We start from the raw sequence: 22,563 nt of genomic DNA, 5'->3' as shown, positions 1-22,563 counted from the left end.
CATGAAATACCTAAGTACTCTGTACCATTGTTTGAGTCCTAAGGTGGAGAGTCAGCTGTATATGATATGGCTATTGGCTGCTGGAGGCTGTTACTCTGTATTTATTTAAGAACTGCACAGAACATGCCATCACATTTGTGGCTCAGTCATTCCGGGCTCTGAGCAAATATGTGAATCTTGCCTTTTCAGTCTGAAGCCACTTCTTTTGACCTAGCAATGTGTAGATTTTTACATCATGTTGTGCTTTAAAATATGAAAGAAAGCAGATAATTTTTCAAAAGCTCTACCTTTTTTCTAGCTGCTTTTCTTTGCTTCTTTGAAAGACTTGTTTTACATTAATGCATCTTTAAAAATAAAGTTGCCTGACTGTATGTCTCACAGCATAACAGTGTCTTCTGGACCTGCTCCTGTTTTCAAGGGAAGTGGTGATTTTTTCCCCCCAAATTTGAAGTGGAAAGGGAACTTGCTTTTTATCTATAACCTTTTTATCTGTAAGTCTTCTCCTAGTGCTGTAATTCAGTGTCTATTTATGAATATAGAATTTAGGAACAATAAAAAAGGTATCTCCAGAAGAAATGTTTTATATATATATATGGTATTTTAACACTGACCAAATTCATGTTCTTTAGATATATTGATAAATTCTTCTTTTATAGGTTTCCTAAAACCTGTCTAATTTGGTCTAAAATGCTTTATAACCAACGACAGGAATTTTAAGGGCAAGAGTACAAAACCATAATTTGATTTAAGGAGATTCATCTGTTACATTGCCAGTTTATCTCCTGATGTGTGAGCATATTTTAAGTGTAGCATACAAGACATGTCACAGATTTTTATAGGCAGCACAGATAATATTGCAAAATGTTAGAATTTTTCTATCCTCAACCACTGCTTTTGGAAACTTTTTAATTAAATTTTTCAGCCGTCTCTGAAGATCTTATTAGTAGAACTGTGCTTGTTTTGTTTGTTTCCCTTCTATTACAAGATTCTTGCAGTCATTTTCCAGATCTCTGGCATCTCTAGGATTTGGAGCAAGGCTCTGAACTTCAATGGAAAGTGAACCTGGTATCAGTCATGTACTCCTTTTCTTCTCCCATGATTTTGTTTACAAGTGTCCATACTCTTAGTTCAGTTTCACTAGAGACCTTCACTAGAGAATTAGAAAGCTGTGTTGTCTCAAAATTTTGTCTATATGGAGCATGCACCATCTCCTCACAGAGCCATTTTGTATCTAGAATGCGTATTTGCTATTTTCACAGAAAAAAAACCCCAGTCACATCCTGTATTTACTGAGCAGAATTTTCCCAGAACTTTCTACCTTTGCTCCTAGTCTTGCTTCTGCAGATCCCAAAGAGCAACCTTGTATGCTTGGAGGAGATAAAGAAGAAGGAAATGCAGCAGGGGCGGGCAGAGCCTGCCACCTTTACAACAGCATCAGCAAATGGAGGATAAAGATTAAAAAATACAGTTTGTTGTCAAACCTGTTGGACATTTATTCACCTTTAAGCTCTTGACTTTACAAACTGAAATTACTTTCAATAAAGGACCTTTTTAAAATTTTATTTTGGAGGGTAGAAAGCTATCATATGCCTCAGGTGGAAAGGAAGGACAAGTGTGGTCTGGAAACAATGTAATTCTCAGCTTTAATATCCAACATAAGGGGTTTTTTTGTCTGATGCAATAAAGATTCTTGCTAAATACATAAAATCATTGGACATGATTAGATTATAAGATCAGGAATAACTATAGGTAGTTGTTTTGGATCTGGACCTATTTGATGAGAATTTGTTGTTCTCTGTGGAATAAGTTGGTCTCACTGCATTTCTAAAGGGCATATATTCAGTTCATAATTATTTCCACATTTGGCATAAACAGTGACAAATAATTAATTTTGGCAGCAAAAGCACACAAGGTAGTATTAGAGGGACATAGCTTGAGTTACTTTAGTTCTCAGAAGGCAGAGGTCAGTGAAGGACAGCCAGCACTTCTGTTATCTGTACTGCTCCAGTTTTGTTGAAGCAATATAGAACTTGACTTTGGGGAACTTGCTATTTGTCCTTCACATTATGAATCTGGAATGTGTGATGCTAATGCATCTTCAGTTTGACTCGTAATTAAAAAGTGATTAATTTGAAACTCTGTTCTGTTTTCAGAGGAAGGAAACAAAGGTTATGGACCTGTTTTTGAGGAGCAGCCTATCGATACCATCTATCCAGAAGAATCTTCAGATGGACAAGTCTCAATGAACTGCAGAGCTCGAGCAATTCCTTTTCCTACTTACAGGTAACCTCTCTTGTTTTGATTTTCAGGTCTTGCTTATTTTACTGAGCAAGTGTTTCAGATTGTGTTATTAAATGATTGACTGGCTTAAAAGGTCAGTGCAAAGTCTTCAAGGCAGGAAAAATGGGGAGATTTGCAATTTCTAAGACTCAACCTTGCTTCAATTTGCCAAAATGTCTAGACAGTGTTGAAAACAGTATATTCCTGTTGTGTTAAATGTTTTCAGCTTTTGAAAGAAATACGGATCTGGATGTTAAAAAAAAATTACCTTAAAAAATAATTAAGAGGCTACCTTTCAATCTTAGGCTAAGGATGATTGAGGTTCAAGTCCATGTTCTTCTTGATTCAGAATGGCTTTTTTTATCCTATTTTACTAAAAAGGAAAAGGATTTGCTGTTGAAACTGCATATTCTACATTGCTTTGGCATCTGTGTTGCAGAGCAGTGCTCAAGAATGCATCAGTTATGCTACTGAAGACATAAAAAACTTTATTCTGAAAAACATTTCAACTAGTTTTAATAGAGATCCACACATGACCTCTTTCACAATAATTATATTATTGTAGAGGGCAATTCTGCTTTGTTGTATATCCATATAAGTTTGTCAGCCATTGTCTGCTCATTATGTGAAGAGAAATGTACTTAAGATTATCACTATTAAGACTGTGACTAAATGACAACCTGGTCATAGGCAGAAAACTGCTGTAATTATACTAAGGACAGACACAATTTCTTGCCAACAAAAGAGATCCATTTCAGTAGATTATCCTATGACCAGCCCCCAGTACTCACTTATGTGTGTTTCCAGACTCTGGTTTCTAGAACAGAAAAAGCAGTTGAGTCTACCAGCTATTCTTTTAAATCTGTTACAGTTTTGTGATCAACTACGGTATTTTTCCATCAACACAGCTTAGTCTTCATTGCTTTTCTAAAAATATGCTAACAGGTTGTCTACCTATACAGAACTCCTGTGAATAACCTTTTGAATATGATCCCTGCTACATCACATTTTGCTGTTGCACTTATTTGCTCTTACCATGCTTGGAAAGGACTAAAAGTGTGGAAAGATCAGATATGCTTGGATTTGGTACCCTTCTGATATACTTCCCCATCTCCTGTCTGCAAGATTGTAAACATACCATCTATAGAGTGATTACAGACTCTCCGTAAAGTTTGGCATTCTTCTTTAACTGTTCTGGGCTCTGCAAAATTCGAACTAGTAAAGCCATTCTCAAAGGATTGCATCACACCTCCAAGCTTTTCTGTCTAGGAACAGATCTGATAATTAGCACTGATAGCTGATGTGAAGATAATTGCAATACAGAATAAGGCCACTTTCCCTATTTCCTGACATCATTATTTTTACTATTCTTCAATACATTATCTTAATTTCTTAGCCCTCTAACAGTTATTGAGCCAAAATTTTCCTGTCTCAGAGGTAAATAAGTCCTTTCTGCCGTTTTTCATTGCAGCATAAGCTGTCCTCAGGACACTTATTCCTAGGTATTTCTAAACAGAGGATTTATTATTTGTAACACAGATGTGTCTCACAGGACTGAATTGATCCTTCTAAAATTCTATAAGACCAAAATGCTACTTGCTGCATCTTAAAGATCCTGCCATTTCATTAGACTTTATCTTTTTTGTTCATGCCACTCTTATTATTGTTTCTTTCTCTGACAACTCCAAGTTCCACTTCCAAATGAAAATTCTGTATATTTCGGTACATCTTCAATAGTGCAGGAACACATAGGGTGCGCGCTCTCATTGTTAAATACTTAAGCCTGTCTTAACCTTAGGAAAAAATTATTTATGCTGAAATAATCTTAGGATTTTTAAATGTATTTAAGTTGCATCTTTCCTATTTGTGCTTAGGAAATGTGCAGTTCCTCTCTAAGAAGATTATAGACTCCCCCTTGTGGACACAGTAGTAGATATAAATGTAAATATAAATAATGAGTGCTGGTTCCTACTCCATGTATTTTAACTTTCTTAAAATCACTAGAAATCGATAAGGGCCAAATCTGGGCCACCAGTTTCTGTCTTAATCCCTCAAGTGGAAGTTGCAGTAGTTCAGTGAAGTGGCTGTGGGGTTTTACCATAATTAAGGGGAGAGTGTTCAGCAATTTTCTGAATCTAGTAAGTAGGTCTTAAATCAAGCATGCCACAGTTTTTGCACTGACTTCACTGGCATGTTAGGTTTTACAAAACATCTTCATTAGCAGCAGGTTTACAAAACCCTCTTAGATAATTATTTGAGAATGTGTTTAAAATCCCCACTAGCTAGCTCATTGACAGCCAGCTCAAACATCTCTTAAAGCTTGGCTAGGAATCATGTTTTAACCTATATCAAATCTCCAAGATGGCAGATGTGAGACTCTTATGTTTAAAAGACCTATGGAATTCAAATCTGTGCCTTTTGCTGAAGAAAAGCTTTAAACATATATAGAAGTATATTAATAACTTCCTGTATATTTTATCACAATTTATGAGTTATTTTTCACATCATATTTCTTACCAGGTTGCTTTTTTGGGCCAAATCTTACATCTGGCTTTTCTTTTTTAATAGGTGGAAACTCAACAACTGGGATATTGATTTAACAAAGGATCGCTACAGTATGGTGGGAGGCAGACTTGTTATCAATAATCCAGAGAAATCAAGGGATGCTGGAAAATATGTCTGTGTAGTGTCGAATACCTTTGGAACTGTCAGAAGCAGTGAAGCCACTCTGAGTTTTGGATGTAAGCCAATGTTTACGTCAAAACGTAGAAAAATTATGGTTAGCTTGGAATACCCAATGTTTAAACTGCAGTGTGTTCTGCTAATGTGTGCTATAGCTGTATTACTTTGTAAAAAAATCCAATATCTTAAGTGCCGTAGTAATTTTGTAAGCATTTTATATTCTATAGCATTCAGCTGACCTGACATCCTTCCCAGTGAGTAACTGTTAAATTATTAATTGAAGAGACTCATGGAGCCAGATCTCCAGATAATAATGTCCAGACTCTTTTAAAATCATGGTAGGACCTGAGGGGAAATAGTCAAAGAAGAAAGACACATGTGGGGGCATGTGATGATGAGGTGCTGCTGCAGTGCAAACACAACTGGAAGGCATGCCACTTGCTAGTAAAGCGTGTTCCCTGACTCCTAGGCTACAGTGAAGATCCCTGCTGAGGGACATTTCTGTCAACTTCTGACAATCATGAGCTAGTCTGGTGAATGCATGCATATGTACAGGCCTGCACCATCAACAAATACATCAAATATGTGCACTGTAAAAAAATGATGAGCTAAATGAAAAGTAATGTGAAATTTTACTGGCTGAAGATGTGTTTGGGATTTTTATTTTACTTTACCTTAAGTTGATTTTTTCCCTGGGTATATTTTTTCATCAGAGGGCAAAAAAAGGAATCCAAAAAAAGGAATCCAAAAAAAGGTTATGTAGTAAGGTCTGTGCTGGTATTCGGAATGTGAATATACTCAAACTACTGGAGATACTGTATGAATAGAGGTATTCTAATCTGGATGAAGAGCTTTGTTGGCTTTAGTTACAACACTTGTCTGGTCAGATAGCTAATTCTTACTGCATTAGTCTGGTATACTTACTCCTTTCTTTTATCAAAGAATAATATTCCAAATTAGTTGGGAGATAGTTGTGAAGAACTGACTTATTCCATTGCACTATGACAGAGGGTAACATTTTTTAAAATAAGAATCACAAGTCCTTTGAGTGTCCCAATACAATGCCTAGCATTGAAGCATTGATCTAGTCAAGATCTAGTCAGTCGGTGGAAGCATCTGTATTGTCTTCTGGTCTATTTGAGCAGAATAAAAATTAGTGTTTCAGAAGCTGGGAGAGGTGTTTCCCTGAACACTGGCATAACTTCACTAGAGTTTTCTTCAGGCGTTTGACAAAGCGTAGTGACATTTGCTTCCTAGATTTTAGTAGCCATTCAGATCTGACAACTGTGATTTCCCTTTGAGCATTCCTTTATTATATTTAGTAAATGTAGCAGTTTTTACAAAGTTAAGGAATTAATTATTAATGATAACATATTAGATAATTGATAATGGATCTACCCATTGCATTTTACAGTAGTGAATAGGCTCTGTTTTCTACTTAATCTCTTTTTGTATGTAGCTCAGTCCTGATTTTTAATTTATTGTTGCTGGCCGGCTGTGCTTAAACTTAAGTTTTAGTTAGGTCTCAGAGACACTCTTGGGAATTTAGTAGAACTGGATAGCTGCCTGCCATTGAAGAAAGCTGAAGTAATCTGCATGACTTTAGCTTAGATGATTTTTGTGGTAGAATATTGCATTCAGAGGCTGTGCACTTGGCTATTACAGAGGTGTTGTTTGCACCACAGTAGCATTTAGAGCAGGGCTCAGGTGAGGATCTCTACAGTCTTCCTGTACTTGGTGACATAGGGAAATCTCACAAGAAACATTTCGTGCCTCAAGGTTTATGATTTAATTTCAGATTGGATAAGAGTGAAAAGCAGCAACATAGTGCAATTATTGATGTAGTTGATGTTACTCATGCAACTGTTGTCTTATCTCTGCAGATACCATTAGTGCTCTCCCACAGTCTGGGGGATGATGAAAGACTTGTTTCTTCATTCTTTCACAGTAGTCTGGTTACCCTGCTGCATGGAAGTTGATTTAAAGAGAGTCAGCTGAGGCTTCACCTGGGACGTGAATCACTTCTGTCTCAAACCTCTGGCACTAAAGATGTGTCTGAGCTAACTCCTTGCCAGTCCTTGGCTGCTGGAGTTGTCAGAAAGGGCAGCCAGGTCATTTTAGAGAAGCCACTTTAAGTTACAGTAAAGAATTAAACTTGCATTTGGAAAAACCTGTGGAATAATAATCTAAAATCCTTTTCTTGTCTCTTCCTGGGATTCCTTCTTGAAATGTAACTCGCCTGGCTACTCCTAGGGATACAATCTACACCACTGTTTTTTTCTTTTTTTCCTGGCATTTTCAATTATGATTACAAAAATACTGTAAAAAAATGGATTTGATAATGGCAAATAAGCAAAACTGGCATTAGAGGTCCAGAAGTATCTCTCTATTGTATTTCTACATCAATCTCTACAGGACTGAAAATAATAATAATAATAATAATAATAATAATAATAATAATAATAATAATAATAATAATAATAATAATAATAATAATAATAATAATAATAAATTATTGTCATGAAAAACATAATTCTTCTCCCCTTCCTTTCTTAAAACTAGATCTGGATCCCTTTCCACCTGAGGAACGTTATGAGGTTAAAGTGCGAGAAGGTGTTGGAGCAGTGCTTCTTTGTGAGCCTCCTCACCACTACCCAGGTAATTCAGCTAAAAGTGCTTCATGTTCAATGTCTTAAGAGTAAAAGGCAAATTAATATTTATTTTTCCAAGTTTCCTTTAAAATTATTTAAACAGTAACTTTTATGCACCTTGAGAATCAAACATTTAGGTTAGATTTCCATTTCAAATATATGTTTGTGGTTGACCGTATATAAAGGGTGTTGTTGAATTTGCAAATAGGTTTTGATATAAACAAAATTACTCAGGCTAATCTGGATAATGGAGGGGAGGCTTAGTCTACCAATCAGAAGACCTGAGTACATATCAGTGTGTCACTGTGTCATCACAGGCTTTCTGCTGGTCTTGGACAGGGCCCAGCTTCATTCTGCCTAATGAAGTCACCTCAGCTGATACAATCATGGCTCCTGTTAAAATCATGTAACAGCAGTAGGCACCTCGGGAGGGTCAGAGATGAGGCAATTTATGCTCTGGAAATTCCTTTTTCTCATTATTAGCAACTGAAGAGCTCTGCAGGGATTATGCCCATAATCTCAAGTATCTGCAATTCCATCATAAGGGCTGAATTTGGCTGTTAGCATCGCTTCTTCCTTGTAAAATGGTATAATGATTTAGTTTTCATACTCTGTTTAAGTGTTGCAAGAGAATGAAGAACTAAGATATATTGCTAGTTAAAATACTCTAATTTATCTAAACCACAAAGCTGGTGAGGACTTCCCAGCTTTTGAATTGCATGAGGTCAAGACCCAGCTGCCTATCTCTTCCCATCCCACTCCAGCTTCTGTGGGGTGGTAGTGCCCACCCAAGGGGAGCTATATGCACTGCAGCTGGGTCCCTGGTAATCTGCACTCATGGCAGCAGTACCCTGATGTTCAGTGTAGAAAGGTACAAGCTGGCTACTGAGGCATGTATAAATCTCTCTCACATAGCTGCCTCTCCAAAAGAAAGATCTATAAACTAGAAATCAGAGTGAAGTAGTTTATATGCAGACAGTATTCTGTGATTTGAGTAGCTGATCGTGCTGGGTTTTAATATTGACTAGAAAATGCTTTCCTCCAGATGATCTCAGTTATCGCTGGCTTCTAAATGAGTTCCCGGTGTTCATTGCTTTGGACAAGAGACGATTTGTGTCACAGACGAATGGCAATCTCTACATTGCAAATGTGGAAGCATCAGATAAGGGCAATTATTCGTGTTTTGTGTCCAGCCCTTCAATAACAAAGAGTGTATTCAGTAAATTTATTCCACTTATTCCACAATCAGATCGTAAGTATTTATTGGAAATGCTATGTGCATGCAGTGCTTTAACTGTTTCTATAATTTTGCTAATTCATAATTACTTTAATCTCTGTAAGGAGAATTATATGACCAGTTATAATAGCTACTGCACAATGTTACTTGGTCCCGATCATTGCCATCCGCAATGAACACTCTGTGAAGGAAATCTCCATGGATTCATTCACAAATTTCCTCTTAAATCGAGAAAAGCTCTTATCCGCTTTCCCTCTTCTCATCTCTTTTATGTGATAAGCCCCTGTACTCATCCCAAAATCTTTAATATCTTTTCTAGTCTTCACACTAGTTCAAAGGGGTATGACTGTAAAGCAGAAACTTCATGTAAAAGTTGGTTAAAAGCTTCAGGAATTACTCATTTTTCCCAGGAAATCCCCCATGAAAATGGAAAATCCTTTTCCCCTGCTGAAATTTCCTATCCAACGGTGGCCTAAGGGCTTTATGTCTCATGGTTAATTTCCTAAGACCCTTGTGTGGCTTTGTATTACTAGATTATTTGCCACCATCTCTTCATGAGAACTGCATGTTTTCCAAATAGTAACCAAGTTCCCTGTTGACTTCAGTCTGTCACTAGTCTCATAATATGATCATCAATATTTCAGTGACCCTTTTATCTGTTAAATTTCCCATATTACAGTGAAGAACTGTGATTGAATTTGAGTAATTATAAATTAGTGATCTTTATCCAAATTTTCCATGGGCAATATTCACACTGCAATCTTCATCTAGAACTGCAAGAAGAGTTATACAGGGATCACTAGTAGGTAGATTTGATTACATTTGCATCCCTGTGCCCTCATTAAGCTGTAGATTTGCATGCTCTAGCTCCTTCATACCCTAACTAAGATAAAATTGAGCTTAAATTCAAAGTAATTCAGAATATTCCATCCATTCCAAAAAGAATCTGTGGAAAATAGAGACTCGGGTTTTGTCTGCCCACACAGACAGTACATCCATCATTGCACTTCTAAAAATTCTGTAAAAAATGTTAGGCATTGTCATCCAGAGAAAACTAACTAGTAAAACTAAGTAAAACAATTATACCTTACTAGTAAAACAATTTGCTGAGTAAAACAATTATGCCTTACTAGTAAAAGTTCAGTGCTTAGTCAGACTTTGTGGATGGCCAGGCTGTTTATTCACTGTAGAGAAGAATTTTGTCTGGAATTTTAAGAACAGTTTTTTTGAAGTGTGGAAATCTTACTAGCTGTGTAACTTTCTGCCGTGCCTTTTCTGAGAATCTTTCTTTTTGTGTTAGGAGCAAAAGTATATCCTGCTGATATCAAGGTGAAGTTCAAGGACACGTACGCTCTCCTGGGGCAAAACGTGACACTGGAGTGTTTTGCTCTTGGAAAGTAAGTGTGTTTTAAAGTTATTGTAGAGCACTGTTTGCTTTCATATTTCAGGGACTGAAAATACATGTTTGATGACCAAATGCTCTTTTTGTAGTCTGCAATTTAACAGCCAGTTCTTGCTGATTTGTACTTTACTATACCTTTTCAAGTCCGGTTCCTGAACTGAGATGGAGTAAATACCTTGAACCCATGCCAGCCACTGCTGAGATAAGCATGTCTGGTGCAGTTCTTAAGATCTTCAATATTCAGTACGAAGATGAAGGACTTTATGAGTGTGAAGCTGAAAACTATAAAGGAAAAGATAAACATCAAGCAAGAGTTTATGTACAAGGTAGGAGACATAATTTTGTTCTTGATGATCTATGTTGCTTTTACTTATGTTGGAAATACCTATGTTTTCACACTTGATGTCAGTGTTGATTCATACCTTCATCCTCACACGCTGCTGTTCAAGTTAATAGAGCAAAATCAAAACTCACGCATTAAATGCCAGTCGTAACATTTGTGTGATAATTGAATGACTACTCAGTTTGTCTGGTTATAACAGGTGGTATATACACCTTGACAGTTAGTGTGTTAGTTTTAATGTCATTATGCATAATAGAAATTATATCAATTTAGAGTACATGAAGTGAAAGAACTTCCTGGAAGAAAAAGAGACCACTGGGTTTGTTATGCTTTATGGTTTTCTCATTTTGTTTGTGGTTTCTGCCTTAGCTCTGTCTCTTATCAGCTATGCTCAGTTCTTCATTCCTCTACACTCTGTCACTTCCCTTTATGCATTTGGTTAAATTAGGTAATAAAAACATAGTATCTTACTGCTAAGTGGAATCATCCCAACTTGACTCATTGACTGAGACTTGTGCCACAAAACTGTGGCACGAAAAGGTCACACATAACATCTGAATCACTTTCAGAAGATTTCTGTCTCTTTTCATTGACTGTACAGAACATCATCTGAGTTAAGATCCTCAGTTAGTGCTAGAACTTCAATGGGATACATTCAACATTAGTGTGGGATGGTTGTTACTGCTTAAAATAAGTAGAGCTAATAAATAGGTTTGTTTGCTTAGCAAAAGCAAAAATGCTGGACTGTTTTCAGTATTAATTTTTTAAAATATCCTCTCTGGACCAAGAGAATAATTTCTTGGAGATCCTTTTAGTACATACATAGTTGTGCACAATTTCATGTCATTTAACTATCATTTTTATGATGTTTGTGAGTAATTTCTGCATTGTATAATCTACAGATCAATATAAGCAGTCTCTTATGTCTTTGGTCATTCAGGTCATTATTTCAATTCCATATTTTCTTCTCATAGAAAGTAGTTTGAAGTTATTTTGAGACTATGTCATAAGATAGAAACTTCTTCATTCTTTGTTGTGCTGGTGCATTGCTGAGTTATCATCATTACTTTGTGTTTCCCATTTAAGCATCATGGGAAAAGCAGTGGAATTAGTACAACATAATGCTCATTAAATATGTATGTGCTATATTAACAATGCATTATCTATTTTATTCCTCAGCTGCTCCCGAGTGGGTAGAACATATCAATGACACAGAGAAGGATATAGGCAGTGACCTGTACTGGCCTTGTGTAGCTACAGGCAAGCCTATTCCAACAATTAGGTGGTTGAAGAATGGTGCCTCGGTAAGTATATTAGCATAGATGATGCTGGACTGATTGCTTAGCTGATAGAAATGATATTTTGAACCATGCATTATTAAAAGGTTTAAAAAAATGTATTATAATGATACACATATTTGCTGATTACACTTGCATTAGTCATTGAAATCTATTTTTTAAAGTTTTATCTCAATCTTCTCATTTCTTCGGGCTATTTAGTGTTCAGCTTTGAATTATGAACTTATCTTTTCACCATATGTTTGAGAGATGGATATCTCTTTTTCTTCAGGCCTGTTGTTTAGATAAATGCTCATTTTTCTGGATAAAAAAATGTCTATCATCTACTCTTTAAAATTAATCCTTTTTGCCACATTAGACATGAGTGTGTCTTTGAAAATATAAGAAAAATGGGGTCAGTGGAGATATGAGAAGAAATTAAATTATCAGTGGTGTTTCTTTATCCTGTATTTTTTCACATTTTTTTTTAGACACAGAATGTTGCAAATGTTTAGCTGATGTGAAGTTTAAAGGGGTACTATTAAATAATTTAGTTCTGTTACATTGGATATGTTGTATAAATTAAGTAGATTTTCTGTCACAGGAACACAGAATTATTTGGGTTGGAAGGGTCCTTAAATATCATCTAGTTCCAACCCCTCTGCCATGAGTGGGGTTGCCTTTCACTAGACCAGATTGCTCAGAGCTCGATCCAGCCTGGCCTTGAACAGTTGCAGGGCTGGGACATGCGCAGTTTCTGTGGGCAAAATTTGTCCAGACATTTCAACAATGTATTTAAAGTCTATTGCTTATTCTGTATGAAAAGCCATTAAAAACCAAAGAGATTATGAGAGGGCACAATGTAGTGCTGCATCTGTTGAGCTATGGTGACTCTGATCTTGGCAAGCAAACAAAAAAAGACAATGAGGCAGCTTGTTTTTTGATTACCTTAAGAAAAATGTGTGAGGTTGGAGGGAGAACAGGGATATCACCATCTGCCATATGGAGATGACTTAAACCTGGAAAAGCAATGCTGTTGTCTAGCTTCAGTAGTTATTGCAAACAAATAGTTTTACAAGCAAGTTCCTTGATGGTACTTGGCTTTCACTGACAAGATCTGCATACTTGATTGCAGAAAGTGGTGTATAATTCTCCAGTAGTACACTGGAAGATTATGCTGTGTGTTAATGTGATGTTAAGATGATTTCCAAATGCAAGATAGCAAAAATATGCTAATTGCCTTGAAAATACAGCTTGTTTCTAAATCAGATAATTTTTAATCAGGTATTTCACTTAGCACAAAACAAAGATTCTTGTTTTACATAAAATGTTTCCTTTTTACATGAAATATGTTTCCTTTAATATGTTCTTTTTTCAGGTAAATAGTATTCTTTTAATCTTTCATTGCTCCATGCACTCCAATATACTTAGATACAAGAGTTAAACCTTTTCGGATTGATTTTCACAAGAAAACGATTTATTAACATGATCTTTCAAGAACCAATTGACATCTATTTGTAATTTACAAAATACCCCACCTCACTTTGTGCATTTTTATACACAGTTTTTAAAAATAGATTAAGTATCTTATTTTGATTTATCATTTTTTCTTTTTTATATTAAAGTATATAGAAAATAGTTTATACTATCTCCCAGGGGAATCTTCTGAAAAACTCCTACCTTATTGGGGCTTGCTTTGACTTTTTATTGTTGTAAAACAATGTACATACAATAAAAAGTACTGAACAGTGAGCATGGCATAACAAAGCTTATATGCATAAAATTAATTCAGTTCCTTGTTTCTCACTTCTGAATCAGTAGTGTTTGCATTGATATGATAACAGGGGACTGAAGAGTAAATTTATCTGCTGCCACTCATCTAGGACTTTTCCAGGAAAGTGTTGAACAATACCGAATCTTCTTTTAAAAAAGAAGGTGAACCCAATGTCACTGAAAAAAAAAAAAAAGAATGTGGATGAGTGTGAATTCTTCAGCATATGTAGTCTGTATTAATGTCTTATTGTTTTATTGATTCTGTGTTTCAGTTCCGGAAAGGTGAACTAAGAATGCAAAGTCTGACCTTTGACGATGCCGGCATGTACCAGTGTATAGCAGAAAACAAGCATGGAATTATTTATGCAAATGCTGAACTGAAGATTGTGGGTCAGTGGGATTATTTCTCTATTTACTATTTCAGAGTTGTGTAATATAGCAGTCGTATTTGCAAGTATTTTTTGGTAACAGATTCCTGTGAGGATAAAGCTAAGAACCCTCACTCAGTCTAGGTGAGGTTTATGTGAGCTCTCTACCTGGATTTTGACAACAACTTCAGGATAAAGTTACTAACTTATGAGGCATGTTTGCTGTATTATTTCTGATGTTTGTCTACTGCTGTTACTCCTCAGAGAAACTGATAGTGTGGAAATCATATGCAGCATGTAGAGTTGCTGCCTCCACTTTCAAGCTTGCATAACTGGTTGAGAAGCATTTTATTTTTTACTCACCTATGCTCACTGTTCTGTGGGGTAAAACCTGCTGTTTCAGAAACCGTATTGTCAGTCACTAGGCCTTTGAAACTCTTCCTCTTCACTCTCCCTTTGCTTTTGCCTTCTACAACCCATTAAAGCCAAGCCACAATGTTTGCGTGCAATAGAGCTGTGCCATTTGATGGCTGGATGTTGTTATTAATCCATTGTTCTCCTAAGGAGCATCAATTTAACTTTCAGATCCAGAGTGATCAGCCTTAAAGCAATTTCTGATGTTTTTGTTGATGTCATTAGAGCAGGTGCACTGGCTGTATGACAGGGTTTTCCTAGATTTCCCTGCAGTACTTACTCTGGGTTCTTTTCCATCTCACACTTGCTTTCAGACTTTCCCAAGACCTGAAATATTATTGGTTTTCCCAATCCATTGCAGAACAATACCTCATCCTACGCTGTTCTTCCATTACTATGTACTCACTACCAGCCTGGATTACACACAATGAGCACCTTTTGCATTTGCTTTCAAAATTTGGTGTTGGTAAGATGTGGATGTTTGTCAGAGTTTTGCTCTGTACTTCTGTAATTAGCTAATAACCTTATTTCTTCAGACTGTGCACACACTTGCTGGCATGATTAACAATGGTATGCCAGGATGCAAAATAGTTAAATGATTTTTTTCTTTTATTCGGTTTTAGATAGAGAGAAAATCAGTAAGCAAAGATCTGACCTCAAAAACATAAGCAAGGTGCTTGCTACAGTCATGTGTCATTACTCTTGTACATCTGAGAGTGCACCTAGGGCCAGCTGGCCAAACAAAAAACTACAAAGAAGGGCACAACCTTAGAGTTCCTGGAGAGGGGTTAAAATCACTGAAAAGTATGATTGAGTGAGGAACTTGTTACAAAGATTCATCTCCAGGAATCTGAATTTTATTAGGACTGATCAAAAGGCCTTTTGAAAGGGAAGAACTTCCTATTGATTTCAGTGGACTTTGATCTTGTTAGATTAAGCTTAGATGGAAGTTTCAGAAAGAAACCTCTAATGTAACACAGCACAGAACTACATAATTATTTTTCCTGTTTCTTTTAGGTCACCATCTACTTCCCACCACATCTCTGTATCCTTAATATTTTTCTCACTGGTCTAAATAATGGACATTTGTAAAAAATTCAGTAGTTCTGTCATTTATTGCATGTTGCAAACAAATTTTCTTTTGCAGTAAATCACTAACAGCAATACTTTGTGTTAATTTTTGCTTTCAGCTTCACCTCCTACTTTTGAACTGAACCCTATGAAGAAGAAAATCCTAGCTGCTAAGGGGGGGCGTGTAATCATTGAATGCAAGCCTAAAGCTGCTCCTAAGCCAAAATTCTCCTGGAGCAAAGGAACAGAATTGCTTGTAAATGGGAGCCGGTTAGTATTGACTGTTAGTGAACACTTCGAGCCTTAAAAACATTGCCATATATTTCTATCTAGTTCTCCCTTTTCAAGAATTCAGGGACAGGAAAATATGTAATTTCAGGAAAATAGTATGCTGAAATATTGCTGACAGTGTGGATCCAAATAGCTAGTAGGGTATCCAACTTTAACCAGTCTCTTTGGTGCTGGTTACATTTAAGAATTGAATTGTATCATAAAACTCTAAGAAAAATATTTGAATGAGTACAAATGCATAGAAGTATGTGCTCGTGCTCCAGCAACGAGACATCTAATCCTGCCACAGTCTCTTTAAATATCTTCTTCTATAAGGGTGTTTATAAATCCAGTAGTGAGATGTGAGTTTTCAGAAGATGTTTGTAGTTTGTTCTTTTGCTTACTACAGTTCTAGAGTAAACATTGGTTTCAAATATAAACCCTAATTGCTCTTGATATATTTTTTGCACTTTCCATAGCATACGTATCTGGGACGATGGGAGTCTGGAAATTATCAATGTAACAAAGCTGGATGAAGGTCGCTACACCTGTTTTGCAGAAAATAACCGAGGAAAAGCTAATAGCACTGGTGTTCTAGAAATGACAGGTAAGTCTCTGAATTGTATTAGTTTCTTTTGGCTATATTCCCTCAATTCAAAATCACTAATGTTTTGCTCCAGCATTCCAAGCTGCTCCGTATTTTTTCTTTCTAATTTAATTCCTCATTAAGAGTGAATTGATGCTTTTAAAGCATGTTGCTCAGAAGAAACTGGGTTTATTTGCAGCAGTTATATCACTGTATCTCAATTTTCAGGGTTGATTTATCCATAAGAGATTATTAAATCAGATATATTAAGTTGACATATTTTAATGCATTCCTTCAATTTGGTAGCTTAGCACTCACACTAAGGTGAGATTCTGGAGCCTCAACTGAGAGCAAGGGCACTCCTACTGACCTTTCTTTTTTTTCTTTTTTTTCTTTTTTTTTTTTTTTTGTATTGTAAGCAGATTTGAGAGAGGAGTATGCATGTTCAAGGGAATTTGCATAAAATTTGTGAGATAAGGGCATATAGCCTTATGATTGTGCTACTAAATTCTCTTCCTTTATGAGTATTAGTGTTTATTGATTGAGTACTGATATCCTTAATTATGTATTTTAAATCTGATGTCAAATAGTTAAATAACTCTAAACTACAGACAGAAAAGACAACATTCTGTAACAACTATGTCTATCAAGTACCACTGATCATAGGAGAGTCATTTATCAGATACATTTTTATCTCTGTTCCAGAAGTTATGTTGGATGTGTCAGCTCATTGCCACAATAGTGATGTACTAATGTGAGAATTAATCTGTAGTACCAGATCATATGAAAGCAATTTCCTGGATGATATATACCAAATGAGTTGTAAAATTTTACTTTATGTTTTCAGTTACTTTTTATCATCTTCTGCTGTTACATATGTCTTAATATTACTCTCAGGCATTTAAGTATTTTGAAAGTTTTTGTAACTAAATATATCCAGACCCTTCATAGTTATATCATACCTTCTGAAATCAGGAAGAACATTTGCAAACTAAATTCACACAGTGGAACACTTAAACCATATGTTTGTAAACCTTATAAAGTAGTATAAAGAAATTTTAAATTTTGAAGAATTCTGCTCTGATTCATCTAAAAATGAACACCAAGATAATAAGACATCATAGCAGAAACAGAAGGGTCAGATGACATATTTCAAAACTGTTTTCACATTGTGGACAAGGTGGACAATGATGAAGGTTGATGAAGAATGCTTTAAAACTGGCATTCCCAAGCACATTACATGACCCATAAAACGTCTCGGACATGGTGCGTGACTACAGGAAATGAAAAAGTTAAATCTGAAACTGACAGGCACTGCAAAGTCTGATGGTTTTTCCCAGATGCTGCTTGTTCCCTGCCACTGGTCCACTATTTCAGCAACATTTTAGACTAGTAGAATATTTATGTATACATTTAGAAAATCAGTGATGGTAGAACCAAATGCTGAGCATACAGGCACCACCACACTGGAATGGAGCAAGTATCCTAAGAGTGTGTCCACAGCTAAGATTGGAGTTCGAATGTTAACTGGTTGCTCCAATGCACTATGAGATGCTCTGTACTACAAAAGCCAGTAGTTGTGCCATCCTCAGAGTCTCAGGCATTTTAGGTGTAGAAGGTTTTCTTTGTTCTCTTTAGTTTGGTCCTTTGAAATGTAACTGTATGAATAACATGCAAATTGGAGTTTGAAGGCATAGTTTAATGTATAATCAAACAGTTATGGAGCTAAGCTTACATTGGAATAAACATTTATTTATTGGAATTTTCCATGTTTGCCATTAACTTCACAGAAGCTACAAGGATTACTTTAGCTCCGTTGAATGTTGATGTCACCGTTGGAGAGAATGCTACCATGCAATGCATTGCGTCCCATGATCCCACATTAGACCTGACATTTATTTGGTCTCTAAATGGCTTTGTAATAGATTTTGAGAAAGAGCACGAACATTATGAAAGGAATTTTATGGTAAGATACTACAGATCCTTATTTAATATGGGAAAACCTAGTTTTCTTTGTTGTGAATAGCTCTCTTTTCTGGTATACTTCTTCTGTTGTGTTGGTTCAGGTCCAGAAAGATGCAGTAGGCCGAGAACATAAAATAGAATTACAATTTAGACACCTTACAGACACACATAGACACTTGCAGGTAGATACCTGAAATCAGGTATATAAATTGACGTAAGTATTTTGGTACCTTGGTTAAATCCCACTCTGGTTATTAGTAAAAATAGCTGGTAAATAGGTAGCCTTGTAGTAAACAGGGTGCAAATTATCTCCAAAAAAGTCTGCATATGCGTTCATTTTTACTTACCCGTGTTTTTCTCATCAGCATTTCTGGAATTTGGCACAAGACTGGGCCAGATGGTGGATAGGAGTCAAACAGTCTGTAAACACTGAGCAAGAGTTTGTGTAAAGGCTAAACAAGTTAATACAAAGACACTAATTTTGACACATAGAAAGAGGAATCATAGTTCTTCTGTATTTGCATCTATGACTATATTTTTAGAGTCTTCTATCAGGCTTATTCAAAATTAATATCTCTATTAGAAGTCCTTTCTTGTCTGATCACATGCTGATTTACCTAGTATTCAACAACCTCAGTGTTTGCCTATGTGTGTAAATATTCTGTCGTTCTTCATTTAAATTATACAAAAATCCTTAAATTTATATACCTTTTTATTTTGTGCTTCCAAGAGGAACTGTGGATATATAGAGAAAAGGTTGCTAATGATACCTGTAGTATCTGGAAACACCAGGGATTGTGTGCTTAGTTTCAGCTCCATGTTCAAAATTATGTACCATGTAACAGTGCCTCCTGCAGTCCTCCTGCTAGGCTGGCAATATTATCTGATTTTACATGGACCAAGAGATTCTTTTTTTCTCTTTCAGTATCTGTTTATCTCCATGTGAAAAGATGTTTCAAGCATAACTATTTTAGTCTGATTTGGAACAAACCAGCCCTTTGAGGAGTCAGAGTTGCCTCAACCTGCTCATTTGCTGAGTTGTAGAACATCCCTAAGAAGTCACGTTGCTCTCTTTCAGTAAGAGAACAAGCCCTTGTTCAACAGTCCAGTAGAAGTATGCTAAAATCATCTTAAAACATTTAAACTCAATGACATAAACCACTTTCTGCAATAAATCTCCTGAAAATCTATGTCCAGACTCAGTAGCAGGGCAGTAAGCAGTTTGCAGTCTATTTTGTATTACCTCGGGAATTTAAAAAAAGGGTAGATCTTCATCAGTACGCTGACATCTTTCAAAATATTTTCTTCATGTGGCTACTAAGCCACACTTTTGATATGTTTATATTTACACTTTGGTAGTAATCAATACATAGGAATACCATGAAAAAGCTTGAATCGCCTCTTAATGGCATTTGTTTGCCCTTTGGTAAAGGTTGGAATGAGTCAGAGTGTCAGTCAAAATAAGAACTTGAAGAGTAAAGCCCCAATAAATTTATTCCTTGTAAAAGAGCAAATAAAACCACTCTGTGTTAGATTTTATTTAGTTGATTTCTTTTAGCTACCTGACACAAGTCGTACAAAGAAACTGTGTTCCATAAAACAGAAAATCAGGCTGAAAGTGTTGATGAATCAGTGATATGGAAGGTAAAAATGCTTTTATCAGAGGAGTTTGTAATGCAAGAGAAAGGAATCTGAACTTTCTTCATCTGTGGGTCATGTGTTGAACAAAAATTTTTATATCACTAATAGATACTTTTGGGTTTTCCTCTAAATAATGGAAATAAAAGGAAATTGGATTTTTTTTTCTTTTAGGGTAAATTAATTCTGAAAGTTTATCCTGATTTTAGAGCACTTTCTAGCAAATAACCTCAAGTGAACAAATGTGGAACCATGTAAGGGCTTCAAAAAGTGTGTGATTCTCTTAGAAAATTGATGATATATAATTCCCCCCTGTTTCATCTTCCAGAGAGCCAGTGGTCCTGGACTCCTGATCCCAAATTCTAATTAACTCCACAATATTTTAGACACTATTGAAATGCTTGATTTCAAAACCAAATTAGCCTAACTTTACTAGACTACCTTGGTCTCTATAGACTTTTTGTGGTCTGCAGAGAGAGAGAAAGAGGTGCTTCACTTCATGTGGGTGTTAAATCTTGTGCTGGAATATTTCCTTTTCCAAGAGATTAAAGGGATGGATTCAGAAGGAACTGAAGAACAACTAACTCTTAATTCACTTAGACAGTTGTAGTTTAGGTTAGGTCCAAACATCAGTTAATTTACTTTTCAGTGTGTAAAGTGTGTGCCTATGACTTACTTTTGGGCTTTCAAATGCAAAGCAAGTGCAGATAATCTCCATTCCTCTTTCACAGGCAGCTTAGTCTTTACTGGGGACAGTAGGATTGCATTTGAAGTCTGCATTTGTAGTTATTAGGTTATTCAGCGCTTAAGTAATAACAAATATAGAATGTTTAACAAATTCAGCAAATCCAGTACAAAGGTTTATATAGGATATAATTAAGAGGAGTATGAACTTTTTATATTTCTGTTTCATTCATTTATTGTATTCTTACATTAAGGGGTTTTCTCCTTCCTGTGCAAACAAAGGGATTTTCTTCTGCCCGTTTCCATCTCTAGCAGTTCTGAGCTGAAGTCGCTGGGTGGCAGGTTTGTTCAGGCTTTCCCAAATGCAAAGGGTGAACTGTTCTGATTTGTGAGCAGCAGCACGAACTGCTGGGCTTGAAACAGTGAAGTCCCATGCTGCCATGCAACCCTTCACAAACACAAAATAAAAAGATATTCCATCATGAATATTAAAATTACTGGGTATGTGAAGCCTGCACTCTGTGCTATAATTTCCTGTTGATGAAGGATCCTCATCTGTCTTCCTGATAATATCACTATTAATTTATGTGACTGTGCAGATCAACATGCTGAAACTTGATAGTGTCACAGTATTTCAGTTCTCAAAATAATACTAATGTTGTCATCCCATACACATAATGAAATGCTAATGAAATTCATGTAAATCTCTGCACTGTTCTTTCTTTAAATGGAAGCTTTGGTATCTCCATCATGGCTGAAGGCAAAACTAATTTGCATTACGTTAGTACTAAAATTCATTTCTCAAAAGGACATTTGCCAGTGCTGTTTTTATTTCCTGTGACAGCAATATTTAAGATGGAAAAATGTATATGAATTGGTTAACTTCCAAAGAATTAAATGGAGTCTACAAAATCTTACTATTAAATTGATTACTTTTGACTTTATTTATGGTTGTTCCTCTGATTATTTAATTGACAAACTAAACATTATCAATCCTTTCAAATCTCAAAGAGATACAGCACTTCAAGTAGTCTGGAAAATGCCAACGTTTGATCACTTTTTATAGATCTTCTTTTTGTCATGTGTTTTTAAAGATTGAAAAGATTACTTTTGTTATATATTAAAAAATGTAAATACTATCCAAATATGACTGTTCTTTTAAGTTTATTACAAAAAAAACCTTTCATATGTGAAGGTGTGTTACTGTTCTTTTTTTTACTTTTGAGTCCATTTGTGTGGATAGTCAGGAAGAACTTCATAATTTAACTGGTTCAAGTCAGAATCTTGTAAGTAGATTAGGAAGAGTCCAAATGTAGGCTTTAGTAGTCTTAGTCACATAATGACACACATACATTTTAAAATGTTTTGCATACCAGCAGTATTCCTATTTGCTACATTATTTACAAGTTGTCTTAAGCAAAATCAGTGAACCTGAAACCCTGATATTTTTGTCACCATTTTATTTTTAATAACTATACTTAAATAGCTTTACAAGTTAGGTTAGATATCAAGAAAAGGTTTTTCACCCAAAGGGTGGTTGAGCACTGGAACAGCCTCCCCAGCAAAGTGGTCACAGCACCAAGCCTGTCTGAGTTCAAGAAACATTTGGACAATACTCTAAGGCACATGATGGGATTCTTGGGGCTGTCCCGTCCATGGTCAGGAGTTGGACTCAATGATCCCGATAGTGGGCAGTCAAAAACTAAGCGATTCCAGGTATGGGGTATAAACTGGAATACTTTATTGAGCACGAGAACACAATTTAAGGGCCTTGGAGGTTGGACATGTTAATGAGGAGGACGAGCTATGTTAATTAGGGGATGGATCATGCTAACTAGAGGATTACACAATTTTCTGCTACAGTTACACAAGTGATTAATATTTTCCTTTTTTAGGACCACATGGGGGGAAAAGGACAAAGG

General features: G+C 35.9%; 1 protein-coding gene across 1 annotated transcript in view; it reads left to right on the top strand.

The window, feature by feature from the left end:
• CNTN1 (contactin 1) overlaps window positions 1-22,563 on the top strand; it is a 228,760-nt gene that overhangs the window by 159,937 nt on the left and 46,260 nt on the right. Inside the window, exons 4-14 of the mRNA XM_064655893.1 lie at window positions 2,154-2,283; window positions 4,849-5,021; window positions 7,525-7,620; window positions 8,659-8,865; window positions 10,151-10,247; window positions 10,397-10,578; window positions 11,775-11,899; window positions 13,918-14,035; window positions 15,618-15,768; window positions 16,248-16,375; window positions 18,145-18,320. Of these exons, the coding sequence (XP_064511963.1) occupies window positions 2,154-2,283; window positions 4,849-5,021; window positions 7,525-7,620; window positions 8,659-8,865; window positions 10,151-10,247; window positions 10,397-10,578; window positions 11,775-11,899; window positions 13,918-14,035; window positions 15,618-15,768; window positions 16,248-16,375; window positions 18,145-18,320 (1,583 nt within the window). The remainder of the gene's footprint in view (window positions 1-2,153; window positions 2,284-4,848; window positions 5,022-7,524; window positions 7,621-8,658; window positions 8,866-10,150; window positions 10,248-10,396; window positions 10,579-11,774; window positions 11,900-13,917; window positions 14,036-15,617; window positions 15,769-16,247; window positions 16,376-18,144; window positions 18,321-22,563) is intronic.

This window comes from Pseudopipra pipra, chromosome 5 (genome assembly GCF_036250125.1).
Source record: "Pseudopipra pipra isolate bDixPip1 chromosome 5, bDixPip1.hap1, whole genome shotgun sequence".
Taxonomy (NCBI): domain Eukaryota; kingdom Metazoa; phylum Chordata; class Aves; order Passeriformes; family Pipridae; genus Pseudopipra; species Pseudopipra pipra.
This window is presented reverse-complemented; position numbering and strand designations above follow the sequence as displayed.